Source organism: Labrus bergylta, chromosome 3 (assembly GCF_963930695.1).
Source record: "Labrus bergylta chromosome 3, fLabBer1.1, whole genome shotgun sequence".
Lineage (NCBI taxonomy): Eukaryota > Metazoa > Chordata > Actinopteri > Labriformes > Labridae > Labrus > Labrus bergylta.
The window spans coordinates 19,322,378-19,338,567 of record NC_089197.1 but is presented as its reverse complement, the minus strand read 5'-3'; the positions used below and the strand labels follow the sequence as shown (position 1 = coordinate 19,338,567).

The window sequence follows — 16,190 nt, the reverse complement described above, 5'->3', positions numbered from 1 at the left end:
CCCTGCTTTGAATTTAGCGTCAGCATTGGAAAAAAAGAAGCAAATTACAAAATTTTAGGATCATCAGGACACTCTTATCTAGCGGGCAGGGTTTATATTTTTCATCATAAAGTATGAAGTTTTGGATTGTCAGCTGAGTATCAATGAAATATTTATCACTCCACCACAGTGCACATAGTGGTTGTTTGTTGTCCTTCTGTGCTGTGACTGAGGAAGGCTCCCACAGACAATAGGCGGCTCACAGGCTGATGACTAAGGAAGGCAACCCGCGGTGGAGTCGTTATGGCAACAGAAGCTTGCCAACAGACTGTGTTGAAAAGTGAGAGCCTACAATCAATACACCAACCCAACCTACTTCCACCTCCTCCCCCACTACCATATGACATTTAAGGCATCGGATCTTTGCAGTAAAAAAAAATGGTCACAATGGAAATATTATGGTGCAGGGAGGGCAGTTATAGAGTATGTACTGAGCAGCCTCAGGCCTTAAACACAGCTCTCCCAATCAATCCCAGGTCATCTTAAACCCACTGAGATTATAATAATGTTAGTGCTAGAACTCTACTTTTGCCTTTTTGTCATAAAGTTGATAAGGAAACTAAAGCTGCAATGATTACTGAATAAGTGTATTAGTCAATTCAAAGAACATTGCTAACTGTTTTGATTGTACGCTGATAATTTATATCGAAGAAAGTAGGTCAAAAATGTTTTGGTTTCTTAAATGCAAGAACTTCTACTCGTCTTTGTCTTTTATTTAATTTAACTTAATTTAATAAAAAATCTTTGGCTTGTAGGTTGGAAAAAAGCAGCTGAAGATGTTACATTAGCATGCAGAATATAGTAATGACCAATTTTGACATTTTACAAACTAAAGATTAATCCTGAATATAATCTGCTATTTCATCTTTAATGTCCGTTATCAATTTATTTTTTATTAAGATGGCTGAAGAGTTTTTATTTATTTCCTCGGGTTTCAAAACTTTACGAAAAGCGATGAATCAACATAACAGTGACGTGAACAGTTATTGTCTCTTCCCAATCTCACAAAACTCTTGGTAAGTAAGTATAACTCCATATTAATAGTATAAATCTCTTTCAATTTATTAGAAACACTTTAAAACACATATTCAGGCTGACTTCTTCGTGAGCACCAACTTGGAAAAAGGTGCAGACTGTTCTGTGTGAATTTGATACAGACAAACAAAAAGTACTTTGGTTTAGTCCTGACACTCGTGTAACAAACCATCCTGACTTCCTCGTAACAAGACAAAAGGATGAAGTGTTGGTGAAGGGCGCTGATAAAGCTGTATCTCGCTTGTCTAACTTTAAATAAATATGCAGCATCTACAAGGGAAACAGAAGACAACAGTAACAATACAAGAATTTAGGATTAAACACTTTAAAGAGGAGGTTCTTTGAAGGGGTCCTATAATACCTTTGTGTAGATCAGGTACATCAGGTGTACCTGTGTAAATGTATGTGCAAAATAACATGATTGTCCAACCAACAATTTAAGACAATTTGGTAACAGAAATCCATACAAACCCTCTGAATCCCCTCGGTTGTTTATGTATGGCACATCTTAAAGTGTTCACACAAATGTCCCGTCAGCAGATCACTCATCCATCCATAAAGTGCCGGTCTTTTGTCCCATTTTTGCTCTGTTGTAACATGATGGCAATGATATCACAGAGGTGTCTGATCGCTGAAGCAAGACACATTTTTCTCAATGAGAGGGACCAGGCTTGCAGGGGAAGAACAGGATTTAATCTCATGCTGGGTAAAAGTATTTGCTAAGGCGAGAGAGTTTTTGGTGCTGTTCCTCTATGTGCAGTCAACGATGGCAGAGAGCAGAGCCATGACAGCCACACCACAGAAGATGAGTAGGATCTGCAGGAGGGAGTGCCTGCAGAAGAGAGGTAATAGTATCAAACAGGTTCAAGGGTGTTAGAGAAATCTTTTTTTTTTTTTTTTGCCATCCACCAAACTATTTTTATCAGCTCTAAAAAGTATTCAATCAGGAACTTTAAAGTTCTGTCTCCAGTAGAGCATCTTCTTACATTTTTGAAGTGGTTTTAACTCATACAGATAAATGTGCTATGTGAGATTTTTGTCCACTATTAATAATAATAAAAAAGTGTAATAAAATGTCAAACAGCAGGTCTTTGGTTACTGCTGTTATCAAGTGAGAAAAAGAGTTGTGTGTAATCTGCATAAAAAGAGCTGAGTACAGTAACTGTCCACTACATAGCATGTAAACAAACAAACAAAAATACATGGGAGTGAAGGAGTGACTCTGGAGTAACTTTGTATGCAGTCATCAATAACAACACAAGTTGTGCTATGAATCTGTATTTTAGTAGTGCTGCTGGTTTCATTCCATCCAAGATGATGGTATTAACATCTTCTTGCAAAGCGGTGCATCAAAAGAGGCAGATATTAAGAAAATAGCAAGACAGTAAAAAAGAGAAGTACTCATTAAAGAGAAGTTGAAAGGAGTTTAAAAAAAGTTTTTCAAAGTCTCATGAGGAAGGACAATAATTAAACATGTCATGTATAATAAAAAACACATTTTAAAAAAAACAAATACCTCCACAGGACATCACTAACATCATATGTATGAACAACCTCCAAAACCTACTTCAAACTGGACTCCTCCAGCAGGTCTGGCACCACGTTCACCAAGGCGATGTAGAGGAAACCTCCAGAAGTGAAAGGTAATATCCACGCGGTGGCGTTTTCTAGAAACAGTAAGAGAGACTCACGACTTATTCTTGCAATCTTAAAACAGTCTCGAGTTAACAATGGTGTGTTTTATGTACACTGAGAATCTGTCTTCTCTAACCTGTGCCTTGCGGTGACTGAGCACACAGAGCAAAGCAAGCTCCCAGGACCCCGACCAGGGCTGTGGCCAGCTGCATGCGAGCAGCACTCCAGCGGTCAAACCCGGCCCTCAGCAGAATGGCAAAGTCTCCCACCTGCAAACAATGATGTTTGTCACAGTCGCTCTAACAGTTTGATTCTTCCCACGGCTTTGTTAACTTCTAAACAAACATTTAGAGACTATATTGTACAGTTTAACCAAGAATTCTGTTATCTCACCTCGTGGGGGATTTCATGGAGCAGGATGGCAAATGTTGTGAGGAATCCAACCTGTGAGAGAAGTCTCATTAGCACTTCTTTGTTTTACTCAGTGAATAAATGTGTGTTGTACTTCCAAATGGAAAATGTGCCACACATTTGCCTTTGGAGGGTCATTAGAGCACCAAGAAAAACTCTATGTTAATCAGTGCATTGCATACAATACTAAGTCATCTAAAGAGTTAAGTAAAAACTTAAAAAGCTGCTTGTAGAACAATACATCTTAAAGGGTTAATCTGGTATTTCCAAATCTGGGCTCTATGTTTACACACACACACACACACACACACACACACACACACACACACACACACACACACACACACACGTTATCGGGTCTTAATGATAGAGATTTTCCAGTCCCATTTTTTCCTTTCTTGTACTGATTCCAGTTCCTACACTTGAATAATGTCTGGTACCAAGTGGCCCTCTGACACTAATACAGTCAAACACGTATACTCTGCTCCCTGACTTTTTTTAACCTGCTTGAATTTAGTTCACCTTCAATTTAAAAAAAGACCAAGCCATCAGACGAGTGATTTAACTTAATTCAAAACAGAACTTGTTTTCTATTGTCACGTGATCATGTGGTGTGCACCTGGGTGTCTTGGGCAGCCATAGTAAATATTATTGCTCTCCTATGTAAGGATGGCGCCGGAGACACTGCGGAAAGCGAGCAGGAGCACTCGTTAAACTGAGGCAGCATCAATTCATCTGGCGAATGTCCGCTCTCTGGCTAAGACGGACGAGATGCTGCTCCTAAACACAAGGAACTCAGACTTTCGCAGATCCGCCGCCCTATGTTTCACTGAAACCTGGCTCAGACGGGAGGTGGAACAGCTGGCTCTCTGTGGGCAGGTAGTATCACTGCAGACTCCTCACACCCTGGACACAAACTTTTCAAACTCCTCCCCTCTGGCAGGCGTTGCAGAACACTGTGCGCAAAAACAACCCGTCAAGAACAGTTTCTTCCCCCAGGCTGTCACTCTGATGAACGCTAAACAGTCACAGAGTGTCAGACCTGTTGCGGTGAAATGACTCTAAACCAACCGTCACTGTGAATATACATATATATGTAAATACTGTAATTGACATCTTAATTGACCCATCTGTCACATAACTGCATTTTACTTATCATGTTATTTCAGCATCTTTTGCACTATTCACCACTGCACTGTTTCATATTTAGTCATGTAAATATTAGTCTTTTCTTATTATGTTTATTGTTGATATTTAATGTTGTACCTGTACATAAGAGAGCACAGTTCACCAAAGTTAAATTCCTTGTGTGTGTAAACATACCTGGCCAATAAATCTGATTCTGGGGGTGTAGGTTTCAGGACTGGAGAATGAGAAGCAAGTCCATCTTTTTTGGGAGCTGATGAATAATCGAATCGTGAATACTGACCGAAATGTGATACTACATTTTAGGCTACATGGGAGGCATTTCCAACACTCGTACCCGTATAGAACGGTCACAAAAAGTTTGGGAATAGATCGGCTCAGCTAAAAAAGCCTATAATAATGTACTGGCCTCTAATGGCTGCAATGAAATCCTTTAGGGTGAAATATGTTCAAGAAAGTCCTTAATGAAGAGCATAATGCAGCCTGACAATTGTGCTTGAGTCAATTCAGGAGTGTTGTTTATCTTCACAAATCAGCCAAAATGCATCTCAAACTTTTTAAGAGTGAGCTGATTACATTCCCAACCAACTATCCATCACAGCTGCTATACTTCATTGAAGAACAAAAGGAGGAAAAAATGCCCCCAAAATGCTGTGAGGCATGACGTTGTTTACTGACACTTTACCCTTAAAGAAAAGAAAAAAGAAAATTTTAATTTAAATAAGAAAGTTCAAAATACTGTATCTGAGACAACAGCTTAGTAATTGTAACTGAAAAATATGCACAAGTGTTAGTGCCTGCTAATCCTGTGGCATCAGAATGTGTTTAAAAAAAGAGCATAACCTAACCCGATGATGTAATCATATCAACTCTCGTCCAAAGAGGAGGGGGAGTAAAAAGCTAAAATGGCCAGCAGTTAAAATATAACCAGTTATTTAAACAGTAAAGTGAGAAAATAACAAAACATAAAGCAACAAAGTAGTCATTCCAGTAGAAGTGCTGAATATGACTTATTCATATTAAATAAACTCTGTGTTGCAGCATACCGTTTTCATATATCATTATACTGTGATCACATCGTGATAAATGTGCGAGAGAGGAAACAGAAAGCACCGGTGAGATGTCTTGTATGTGTATGTTTGAGACATCAAGTAAACTTCCTCTCTGGCACATTGATCCATAGTTCATGCTGCTAGCCTTATGTCTCTCCAGCTGGACTCTCTCTGTCCCAAAGCCACAAATATACAGTAACCTACTGAAGGGACACAAATCTGTTTTACTGCACTTTAAAGTGCACCTTTTTCAACAAGCCTTACAGAGACTACGATGAGAGGTTTCAAACTGAAAAAGGTAACTGTGTGAAGCGAGGACAGTCCTCTGAGTGGTCCACATTTAAGTACACAACAGGTCTACTCCTCTGCCAGTTTACAGCAAGTTGCCCCACTGTACATAAAAAGGGAACTGTTACACATCCAAATTAGCCCGACACATACCTGCCTTTTTCTATCATTCAGAACAATTCTGCATATTTTAGGCCTATTTGGAGCTCCCCTGCTTAATTATATTATCTTTAAAGATGATTTTTTAGGCTTTTATGCCTTTATTGGAGAGATAGGACAGTGGATTGAGTCAGAAATGACATGCAGGAAAGGAGCCACAGGTGAGATTTGGACCCGGCCGCACTCATGGTGGACTATAGCCTCTGTACATGGGGCGTGCGTACTAACCACTGCGCCAACGCTGACCAAATCTCTTTCTTTTTAAGGGCAATCAATCAAATATAAAACTATGTTACAGCAGATATTTACAGTGAAAGACTGCTTAAACCAGTCTTAAATATCTTTGTTGTTCGTTATCTCTTAAAGGTCAGGGTTTGAGTTTTCACTAAAACAACCCTTTGTATCAGTTATTTATCTACATGTACCTCAAGAGACAATAAGAACTCTCAATTTTTATAAAATGAGGGAAGTATGTTTTCTAGACTGCTGGTCTACATGAGGTTAAAATAACTGGGGTCAAAATAATCCAATCTCTGAAGTTCTATCTTTCTTAAGTATCTAATATCCAACGTGTGGCGCTGCCAGAGGCCCCAGTGTCAGTTTATGCACCATATTTATTAGCAATGATTTTCAGCCCATCATTGTGTGCTAATATGGTCTGCAACCCCAGAGGAGCAATTTCACCTTGCAATTATCCTAAATGAAAGCCAGGAGGCGGTGTATAAATATGCAATGTGAGGACTTACTGTAAATGTAATCATTTTCTCACACAAGTAATATGCTAAACCAGAGCGGTTATATACATAAACAATTTCAGCAAAAACCCCTCTGCTCTACTGTCGACTCCAAGCAGAATAACTACACTGATCAGTTAAGTTGAAATTTGGCATCGATCAGGCGCCTGATAGCCTAGTGGTAATGCTGCATGTGTATGGAGGCTATAGTCCCTGTTGGGTTCAAATCCAACCTCGGCCCTTTGCTGCATGTCATCCCCACCTCTCTCTTTCCAACATTTGTTAGAACCAATGAGCAGGGCCTGTGAGTGCATTCTTAAACTCAAGAAAAGGTCTGTTTTGTTTTTTTTTTGGTTCACTTTTAGCTTTGGAGTTAGTGGTCATTGTGACTGATATTCTGACATCTATAATTTCAGAAACTCTATACAATATGAAATTGGCATCAATTAATTTGTATTTTTATTTTTAAAGAAATCTAGACTATCTTTGTCCAGGAGAAAAAAATCAAACCAGCAAATTCATCTTCAAACTACATTTATCTTTCTCCATAATGCAGCTAAGGGTGATTGTATGAAGGGTCTCTTATTGAGATATTTTTATTCTACACCACATTGGAGGAGAAATAAGTCCCTTAAGGGATAAGATAGTCACAACTTCTTACCTTTTTGCTAACAAGGAAACTCCCAGCTACAGCCAGTCCATGGGTGAAGTTGTCAATGCAGTTGGCCAGCAGGTTTAGGTATCCACTGGTCTGTGAGATAAGAAACCACTGTTACTGTTACTCACAATACCCAGGATGAATCAAAACTGGAAGGAGTGTGATCAATAGGGATGTCAGTCATAAAGTTGTCTGTTCTGATTCACTTCTGGTTAAATCTGATCTGTTGTACTCCCCTTTGAAGAATTTTACCTTTCATAGTTAATCATTTATTCTTCACAGATCTTCTGTCGGCAGCTAAATTTACTTCAAGTTTTGTAGTCTGACCCGATTAACATGATACTGTAAATGATCCACTCGGAGCAGGAAGCCTGGAGTGTGAGATCAGCGTAAGAGGACAAAGACACGGAAAAAAACAATACAAAAATAGTGCTGCTGGTGAAGTGCCAGGAATTTGCAGTCCCAGTTTTAAACCGTTGAATAGTGCAGGGTGACATGCATCTAGCTCAATGTAATCTGAGAGAGTCTGCAGACTTCAGCTCTCAGAGTTAATGCAAACTAAATGTTATTTATCCTCTTAAACCTGTCCTGTTCTCTCTTTAGTCCACTTATTTCAGAAAGGAGATTTTGCACAAGTGTTTGTGTAAAAGTATAAAACATTTGAGCTGTTACGTACATGGTAATGTGGTTTAATCAATCCTTCTTTTTCTTTAACATTGAATTATTAATCATGTTTTAGTATTCAGCTTAGATTTTGGCTTTTTTGCACCATTCGCTTGGAAATAACACATCCAAATTAGCCCGACACGATTTTGGAGAAAGAACAAAATCTTAACTAAGGGGAGAAATGGACTCTCTCTCAATTAACTCTCCTACTAGACTGCAATATCAGTTTGAACTCTTGCAAAAACAAAAAATACGATAAGATTAAAAAAAATAGATAAATATGTTAACAAAAATGATTAAAGTTATACATATCATGTGTGGTAAATATGCAATGTACAAAACAGTACTAGGGATTTGCTGGATGAGCAAATCAATGTAGTAGGGGTTATTCAGGTGCCATATTCTGATGGTGAAGACCATCAGTACTGAAAGTCTTTATATCTTATTAAGAACTTATAACATGATGAAATACACACTGTAAAAATGCCACTGAAGTGTGTATAGTTGATCTCTCTGGTTTCTGAGTTCCTTGTTATGACAAACTTCATACATTTGGATTGAAGAAGCACAAAATGCATCTTTTGTAACCAGCCCACGTCAAGAGTTTACCCCCAGTGGTGTTCGTTTTTCTTCATCACTCTGTCTTTCATGTTAACTGGGAGATGTTTGTGTTGTCAGTATTACCTTGATTTTCTCTGATCTTTCCTGTTCCTGTTGCTTGGAGGATTTCCATGACTCTGCATGGTGCCCATTTCTGAGTGTTACCACTGGCTTTCCACTGAGAGCTGCATTAGTCTGTGTCTGAGGACAAAAAGGAGAGAAACATGACGAGGTGAACTAAGATGAACCTTTTGTCCTGATATACACTGTACATCGTTGTCTTTTCCTGATAGGGTTAATTGGTTAAACTGGAACCAAGACAACCAGCTACCCCTATACTTGTGACTATAACACATTTAGCCAAAACGGCTTTGAAAAACTAGGAAAAAAAGGCAACAGTACAAGACCTTGTACATAATTTTTCATCAAGAGTCCATTTTGAATGATATTGCTTCTTCCTTAATGTAAACGTTTAGTTGTTTTAGAGTTGATATTGTTTACACAAGTGTCGTACTCTTATGTAGTTTGTGTTGTTGATATAAATTACATTCACTGCAATGACAAGGTTATTAGTACATCAAGTGTTAGATAACTAACCAGCTAGAAAAACCATTAGTTTCCATTTGGCACCGAGGGACAGGAAACATTGCCATGGTAACAGCGAGCTATACAAATCAGAGACATCGCTGTGAAACTATGATTTTAGGTAGTGTAGTTACTTTCTGTGATATTGCGAATAAACCGTTTTTCATAAAACAAGGTTGATATCATACAAACCTGTCTACTACAGGAGCATATACCAACGTTTCACACACAGGTAGCTCATGGTTAGTCTACCTATGGCTGAACGATATATCGTTTTAAGATTGCAATTGTGGTTTGAATAATTGGCTGAAGGACTTCTAGGAGCTTATAGTGAAGGAACAGCCTCAGCCTGCAGGGGCTTTATAATGATGACCTTGATGGGCCATGGATACACATCAAAGAATATATAAATAAGAGGAATATAGTTTAAATTAGCTTAAATATTCAATGTATAAGTGTTTAAAGAGGCAGAACACCTTGTAAGAAACAGTGATGATGTTTTTCTGTTCAAGCTATTATATTTTTCTAACATAATCTCTGGCAAAATGTCTTTGTGTACTTGTAATGTGGTGTGCTGGGTTGTTTGTGTACAGTTATACTGTATTTTGTCTCTGTCTTCATAATAAAAAAAAAATAAGAATTGTGATGTGCAATAGTCACTTCACAGCACATGCCATGCCAATCATGTGACCCCAAGGCACGTCATGCTGCCACTTTTCCACTAGTTTGTTCCAAGCCAGTGTTCTTGTTTTCCATGACTTATTAACAAGTCTGTCTGACATCTCCTTTAGTGGTATCTGAACGAATTGTATTTATTTTTTTAAATATCGCAATTTATTTATTTATTTTTTGCTGCAGGTTCCTAGAGCTCATTCTGAATCTGCTTTTGGCTTTTTTGCACCATCTGCTTGGAAATAACTACAAAACACTTTAAAGATAAAGGCAATGATTTCTTATTGTCATTTTAGATCCTTAATTATTCACTTCTTAACCTCTGATTGCACCTGTCTGAATTGATTTTGATGTTAACATTGCTTATTAATTATATGTCTGTTTTAACTACTCTTTTTTTCATGTTTATCTTGCATTCTAATATTTTTGCCTGCTCAGTCATAGAAATCATTGAGCGCATAGCCCTCATTTTCAGAGTTTGAATGAAGACATAATATTAATAATAATAATAATAATAATAATAGCTTTTCTCCCTGAAAGTAAACTGCCTTATCCACCAGTGTTACCAAAAACAGTGAGTAAATGGTAGCCTGAACTCCACAGTGTAATAAAGAGGCTTTTTATTGTTTCTCCAACTGTGTGTCAAAGGGTTCACCCCCTGCCCGCAGAACAGCTGCTATAAAAAAAAGCCCTGATGATTTTTCTAACTCCCAACATATGCTGTAACAAGAAAAAATGTACCTCTGATTTATTTCTCGAAACAAAACAGATGACTCTGCAATTCCAACACTGGTTAACTTGTTTATATATTTGGAATTTAAAGGAAGACACAGATTTATCTGCGGCTATAGCCTTCTTTTCCGAGAACAGCCAACTTCCCTTTTCCCTTATTAAGAAAACCACTTAGGTTGCCATTTAGACAGATAGTTAAAATTCAATGAGAGGGAAATAGCCTGCTGTCACAGAGTCGTGGGATAAATATGTAGCTCCGTGACCATTATTGAAGCATGACAAAGTAATAACATTAGAGGAATATTTAGGAATGTCCGTCTCCTTCTGCTGTAAAGCTCTTTGGCCCTAGGTAGTAAAAGCACAACAACGTTGGGTTTTGTTTCACGCAGATTTTTAAAATTTCCACACAAAATGCATCCAACAAAAACACTGACCCATTTCAAGTGAAACAATTTCCACATGTTATAGCAGTCACAGTCCTTCAAAGAATACAATACATATAACATCCCTTTCTTTCTCTCAAACAAACTGTACAACTCTGTTCTCGTCTATTGTTGCCTGTGTCGATGAGCTGAGTGCTCTCCTGTGGACACTGAAATGGCTAAAGCAGCTGCTTCACCCAGGCACTATAAATAGACAAGAGTAAAGAAGCTGAGCTCCAATCTTTTCCCTCACTGGCAAAACAAAGACAAGAGGAAGGATGAGACGACCACTACAAAACAAACTGCAACCGGCCATTCATTATCTATAAAGACACCATGTGTCGTTTTGTATAATTAATTGTTTCTAAACAATAAACATAGTGTTAGCATGGATGCTAATTAGGACAAGTTTCTAACTAGAACACTTGAAAAAGCAACAGTAAAATAATTTATACGATGAACTTTTTAGACAAAGTAAACAACATCTTATAAGGTTTAGTTTGCTCATTGATAATAACATACGTTTCATTTATTATTTAGGAACAGTTTGACTTTTCAAAAAACTAAATGAAATCAATACAATTTAACTTTCTGTATGTTAGCTTAGCATAAAGACTGTCAACAGCATGGATCTGTTAGCTTAGTTTAGCATAAAGACTGTCAACAGTATGGATCTGTTACCTAGCTTAGCATAAAGACTGTCAACAGTATGGATCTGTTACCTAGCTTAGCATAAAGACTGTCAACAGCGTGGATCTGTTAGCTTAGTTTAGCATAGAGACTGGAAACAGCATGGATCTGTTAGCTTAGTTTAGCATAAAGACTGTCAACAGCGTGGATCTGTTACCTTAGCTTAGCATAAAGACTGTCAACAGTATGGATCTGTTACCTTAGCTTAGCATAAAGACTGTCAACAGCGTGGGTCTGTTAGCTTAGTTTAGCATAAAGACTGTCAACAGCATGGATCTGTTACCTTAGCTTAGCATAAAGATTGTCAACAGCGTGGATCTGTTACCTTAGCTTAGCATAAAGACTGGAAACAGCATGGATCTGTTACCTTAGCTTAGCATAAAGATTGTCAACAGCGTGGATCTGTTACCTTAGCTCAGCATAAAGACTGGAAACAGCGTGGACCTGTTACCTTAGCTTAGCATAAAGACTGTCAACAGTGTGGATCTGCTTGCCTGCACCTCTTTAGTTTACTTGAAATACAAAAACTGTTTTTATTTTAATCTCTTATAAAAACCAAGGCGTAAAAAAGACGTGTTGTGGCTGGGTAGGATGGTATGTGCTGGAATATCTTTTTGACCAGTCACATGACAGAGTGACTCCCTGCTGCCTTGCAAGGTGCAACCCTACAGTAATGATATGGCATCAGAGTTGTATTGATCTTGTCAGCTAACTCTGTATAAGAAAGTGACTCACATGTTCTAAATTGTTTAACTATTCCTTTAAACTCTTCACTGTTTGAGATTGGTTCGGAGATGACATGGGGTGATTGTACAGAAGACCATCTGATGCTACAGTCCCTAAAACACTGATATGACAGACAGAAAAATGCCGACTTAGCACGAACAAGAAGCCCTGCAAGCATACCCATGGAAACACATTTTTTCAAAGGCATGTATTGACGTGTCTGTGTGCAGTGAGACTCTTTGGACAGCAATGAGAATATCCCTCTAAAAACATACAGCTTAAACACTTACTGGAGTGTTGAAGTTCAGGTCAGACTGTGAAGTGGGATCCTCTTGGCTGTCTTGGTCTGGGAACAACTTCTCTAAGAGCAGGAAAGCTAGCAGGCCAACGATTACCCAGAGGCCCTGGGTCTTGTAGTGGTTTTGTTTACCAGCTGGATTGGAAGCAGAGAGACGTTTCATCAGACTGGAAGAGCAAATACAGCTGGTGAAAACTGAGCTACTACATGGGTGAGAGTTAGCGCAACCAACAACACAGTACAACTCAAACCAAAGTTGCATTAAATAATCATGAATTCAATTAAATATTCACATTTTGAAAGCAATGTTATGCATTATTAATATATTTTCAATCTGATATCATATCTGAAGAACTACAGTTCCAAGATGAGATTTACTGATGTTACTCTCACTATTAATACAACCAATGACAAACTAATAAACAATTTGCTATCATTTAGGGATGTTAAATATTAACAGGTCAACCGGTAACCGACAAAAGGATTTTTGACCGATTAAGGCTGTCAGTTAAACAGTTAATTTTTTAAAATTAAAATAAAGGAATTCAGTTACTTCATGTCATCCATTTTTTAAATGAATAAAAGGATAATACAGACAAGAAATGAAAAATATGACATTCTATCTTTAGCTAAATAAATGTTGCAGCAAGCATCAATGTCCAGACAGAGCAGGTTGGGCATCCTCATTGAGAGACGAGAAATCCATATTTGTTTACAGTTAAATACAGTATGAACTGTCATTTATTTAATGAAGATATCAGAACTCCAAACCTGCTCTGTGTGTCCTTGAACACGCTGAGAGATGTGTTGCATGTATGGAAGAACCTGGGCCTTGTTCTATTACTAAGTTTATCGCACTTGCACTAAATTTTCACAAGCACTCTCCAGCACTACAGCGTCGCTCACAGTAAATCTGGACTAATATTAAACTTACTTCAAATGCTAGTTTGCTCGCAAAGTGTATGTTAGGAACTCTCACTTTGTTTTTTTTAAGCTGACAGCACTCCACAGTAGCGTTAAGTACATGTGTGTACCCTCATATTCTTTTATTTAGGCTTTTTTGTACATCTCAAAATACACCCTGTGCTCCAAAAAGAAACCACAATTGTTAATGATGGTAATTTTTAAAGGGTTCATAGATATGAGTTAATTTAACACATTTTCAATATTGTCGATTAGTGATTAATAATTGGTTGATGAGGGTCAACATCTCAAATACAATTGTATCGCTTTTCATAGATGTTCATGAGGGAAGAATGTACCAAAGAAAAAAAAGTTAGAATAAATCGATGGTGATGAGGTATTGGTGGATTGTTGGAGACCCACCTGAAGAGCCTGAAGAGCCTGAGGCCCACGCCTCTGGAAGGAGGTGAAGGAACACGTCGCCGAGGAGACCACCAATAGCAAAGCTCAAGAGCTGCTTCAGCTTCTGGCACCCAGCTAAGAAAACACCCACAACAGAAGAAAAAGTAAGAAATGACTGTGGTGATTTTAATTTGCTCTGCTTGTACATGCCCGAATCTGTCCTCTGCTCATATTTGTCCGTGTTCTACTAATGAACATGCTACACGTTAGAGCTGGAAAGTTAATCGAGTTTGATTTCAATTAAAATTTTTGGCTTCCCATGAAAACAAGATAATCGAGGTTAAATAATTACTTTGTTGCATGCCGTGTTGTACTTGTTTTGTCCACACAGGTTTTGTCATGTGTGGTTGACAAAATGATTCAAAGTGTTAGTTGTTACATTTTGGCCACAAGAGTACATCACCACTACTTCAAACCCATGGTTAAATCACCATGCTTGTTTGTTTTTCAGATTGTTCAGAATGTTAAAGGGCACAGTATATACATTCTGCCACCAGGGGGCTCCTAATCCAAGACAATAATATAAGATGAAAAGACCAGTAATACTAGACTGGTAAAAACATTTTTTTAGCATTCCCTAAGTGCTCCGTCTACACCCACCCCCTCCCCTCTGAGGTCCCTCAAAAGCCACGCCCCTCACTCATATGCACGGGCACCGTCGCTCATAAAGCAGACCTCAGCTCATTGCTCGCATTGTGTAGAAACTACGTTGTCTCATGAGTAAACTCACAGTATAAACTCTGTCATAGCTGGCGTGCTTTGAGTGTGGGCTAGTGCACGCAAGGGGTAGAGTACGAGCAGGGAGACGTGATTGGCTCATCAAATTGGTACCTCGTGGCAGACAATGGTCGAAGTTTTTACAAGTTTAAAACTGCTACAGATGTAAAATTTTCTTCATTCCTTTTTTAAAGCACATGTATGATTCATTTCTGTCAGGACCTAAAGACAATTTCAAGCAAAATCTTAAAAAGTGTATCTGGAGAAAATTACAAACCCTGCCGTTAAGTATGTTCAAGTTGAATTAATGCATGTGATGCAAAATCAATGAGTAATCATGTCTAATAATGGTGATCTCAATATCAATCAAATTAATTGGGATTTTTGCCATAATCGATTATTCTGGTTTAGTCTGACATATCAACAGCAATTGTATTTATATGCCATGTCTGTTGGAAAATGATGATAAAGAATTGTAAATTGAATGTCAACAATTTTTATTCTGACTTACGATAACAGCCACAAATGCAAATTTCGGGCTCAAAATATGACATATAATCATAAAAGTGATACATAAACAACACAGCAACATTTTATTTAGTGTTCCCCTGATTTTTTTTTTAGGCTGAAGGAGTTTCCTCAGGAATGACGAACCTTTGGTTAGCTTGCCACTTAAAACCTACCGCTTAAAATACATCTGGAGTGCCACGTCCCTGAGGATGTGGCCACTTGAGGCTTCAGGCTGACCTATAATAACTTAGGCCTGGAGAAGAAGCATTTGATCTGTTTTATTCAGGCACAAATAAAAATATGCATTAATATGTCGACTGAAACACAACTTTGGTACCAGAATACACATACAGATTAAATGAAACTGTTATCAACATGGACTGCTCAGAAAAGATGTTGTTCCTGTACTGGAATTTTTCAGGGTGCACTACGGACTGCTATAGTGTCTGTGGTGGAAATTCTGGTATCGTTGCTCAGCGGAGGGGAATACCAGACTATTGATAACTTTAGTTTCTATAAAGATATATCTAGTAACTACTGAATGAGCGTTCAGTGAAACTTTGATATTAATAGTCCCAAGATTTTTCATGTCGTAATGATATCTTAACATCAACACCCTTGCTGACAGACAATGTTTCAAAATGACTTTGGTAACCCCTGAATGTTGCTTTTTCGTTTTAAGTTATATGGTTTACTTTGATGGTTTTTAATAGAACAGGAACTCAAGTCCGATCCCCCTTAATGATTTACTGTGATGATGTCAATGAAAATGTTCTGTTTTCCAGGTAGTCAGAATGCCCATTTTGAAAGGATGGAGCAGCTTGGTCTACCACTGACTGTTTGTCACTGACTGGTTCGGTTGGTGGTTGATAGGTGCTTCTATTTAATGAGGAGACCTTCAAAGTCTGAAATCTTTCACCTTTCAACATTTCAGCCTTTTGTTAGTTCATAGCGAAGAAATATTCAGATGTGTTTTGAGTTAGGAATTCCTAAAAAAATTCACTTTAAAGAAAAAAGTTATAAAATGATTCCGATTAAAAGCCTTTAATA

The 16,190-nt window shown here is 38.0% G+C and overlaps 1 protein-coding gene across 1 annotated transcript in view; it reads right to left on the bottom strand.

The window, feature by feature from the left end:
- Nucleotides 1–1,076: 1,076 nt before the first annotated feature.
- slc39a13 (solute carrier family 39 member 13) overlaps nt 1,077–16,190 on the bottom strand; it is a 16,935-nt gene continuing 1,821 nt past the window's right edge. Inside the window, exons 3-10 of the mRNA XM_020632553.3 lie at nt 13,875–13,988; nt 12,541–12,683; nt 8,508–8,624; nt 7,161–7,250; nt 3,103–3,153; nt 2,846–2,978; nt 2,642–2,741; nt 1,077–1,906 (exon numbers count right to left, since the gene is read on the bottom strand). Of these exons, the coding sequence (XP_020488209.1) occupies nt 1,825–1,906; nt 2,642–2,741; nt 2,846–2,978; nt 3,103–3,153; nt 7,161–7,250; nt 8,508–8,624; nt 12,541–12,683; nt 13,875–13,988 (830 nt within the window). The 3' untranslated portion in view covers nt 1,077–1,824. The remainder of the gene's footprint in view (nt 1,907–2,641; nt 2,742–2,845; nt 2,979–3,102; nt 3,154–7,160; nt 7,251–8,507; nt 8,625–12,540; nt 12,684–13,874; nt 13,989–16,190) is intronic.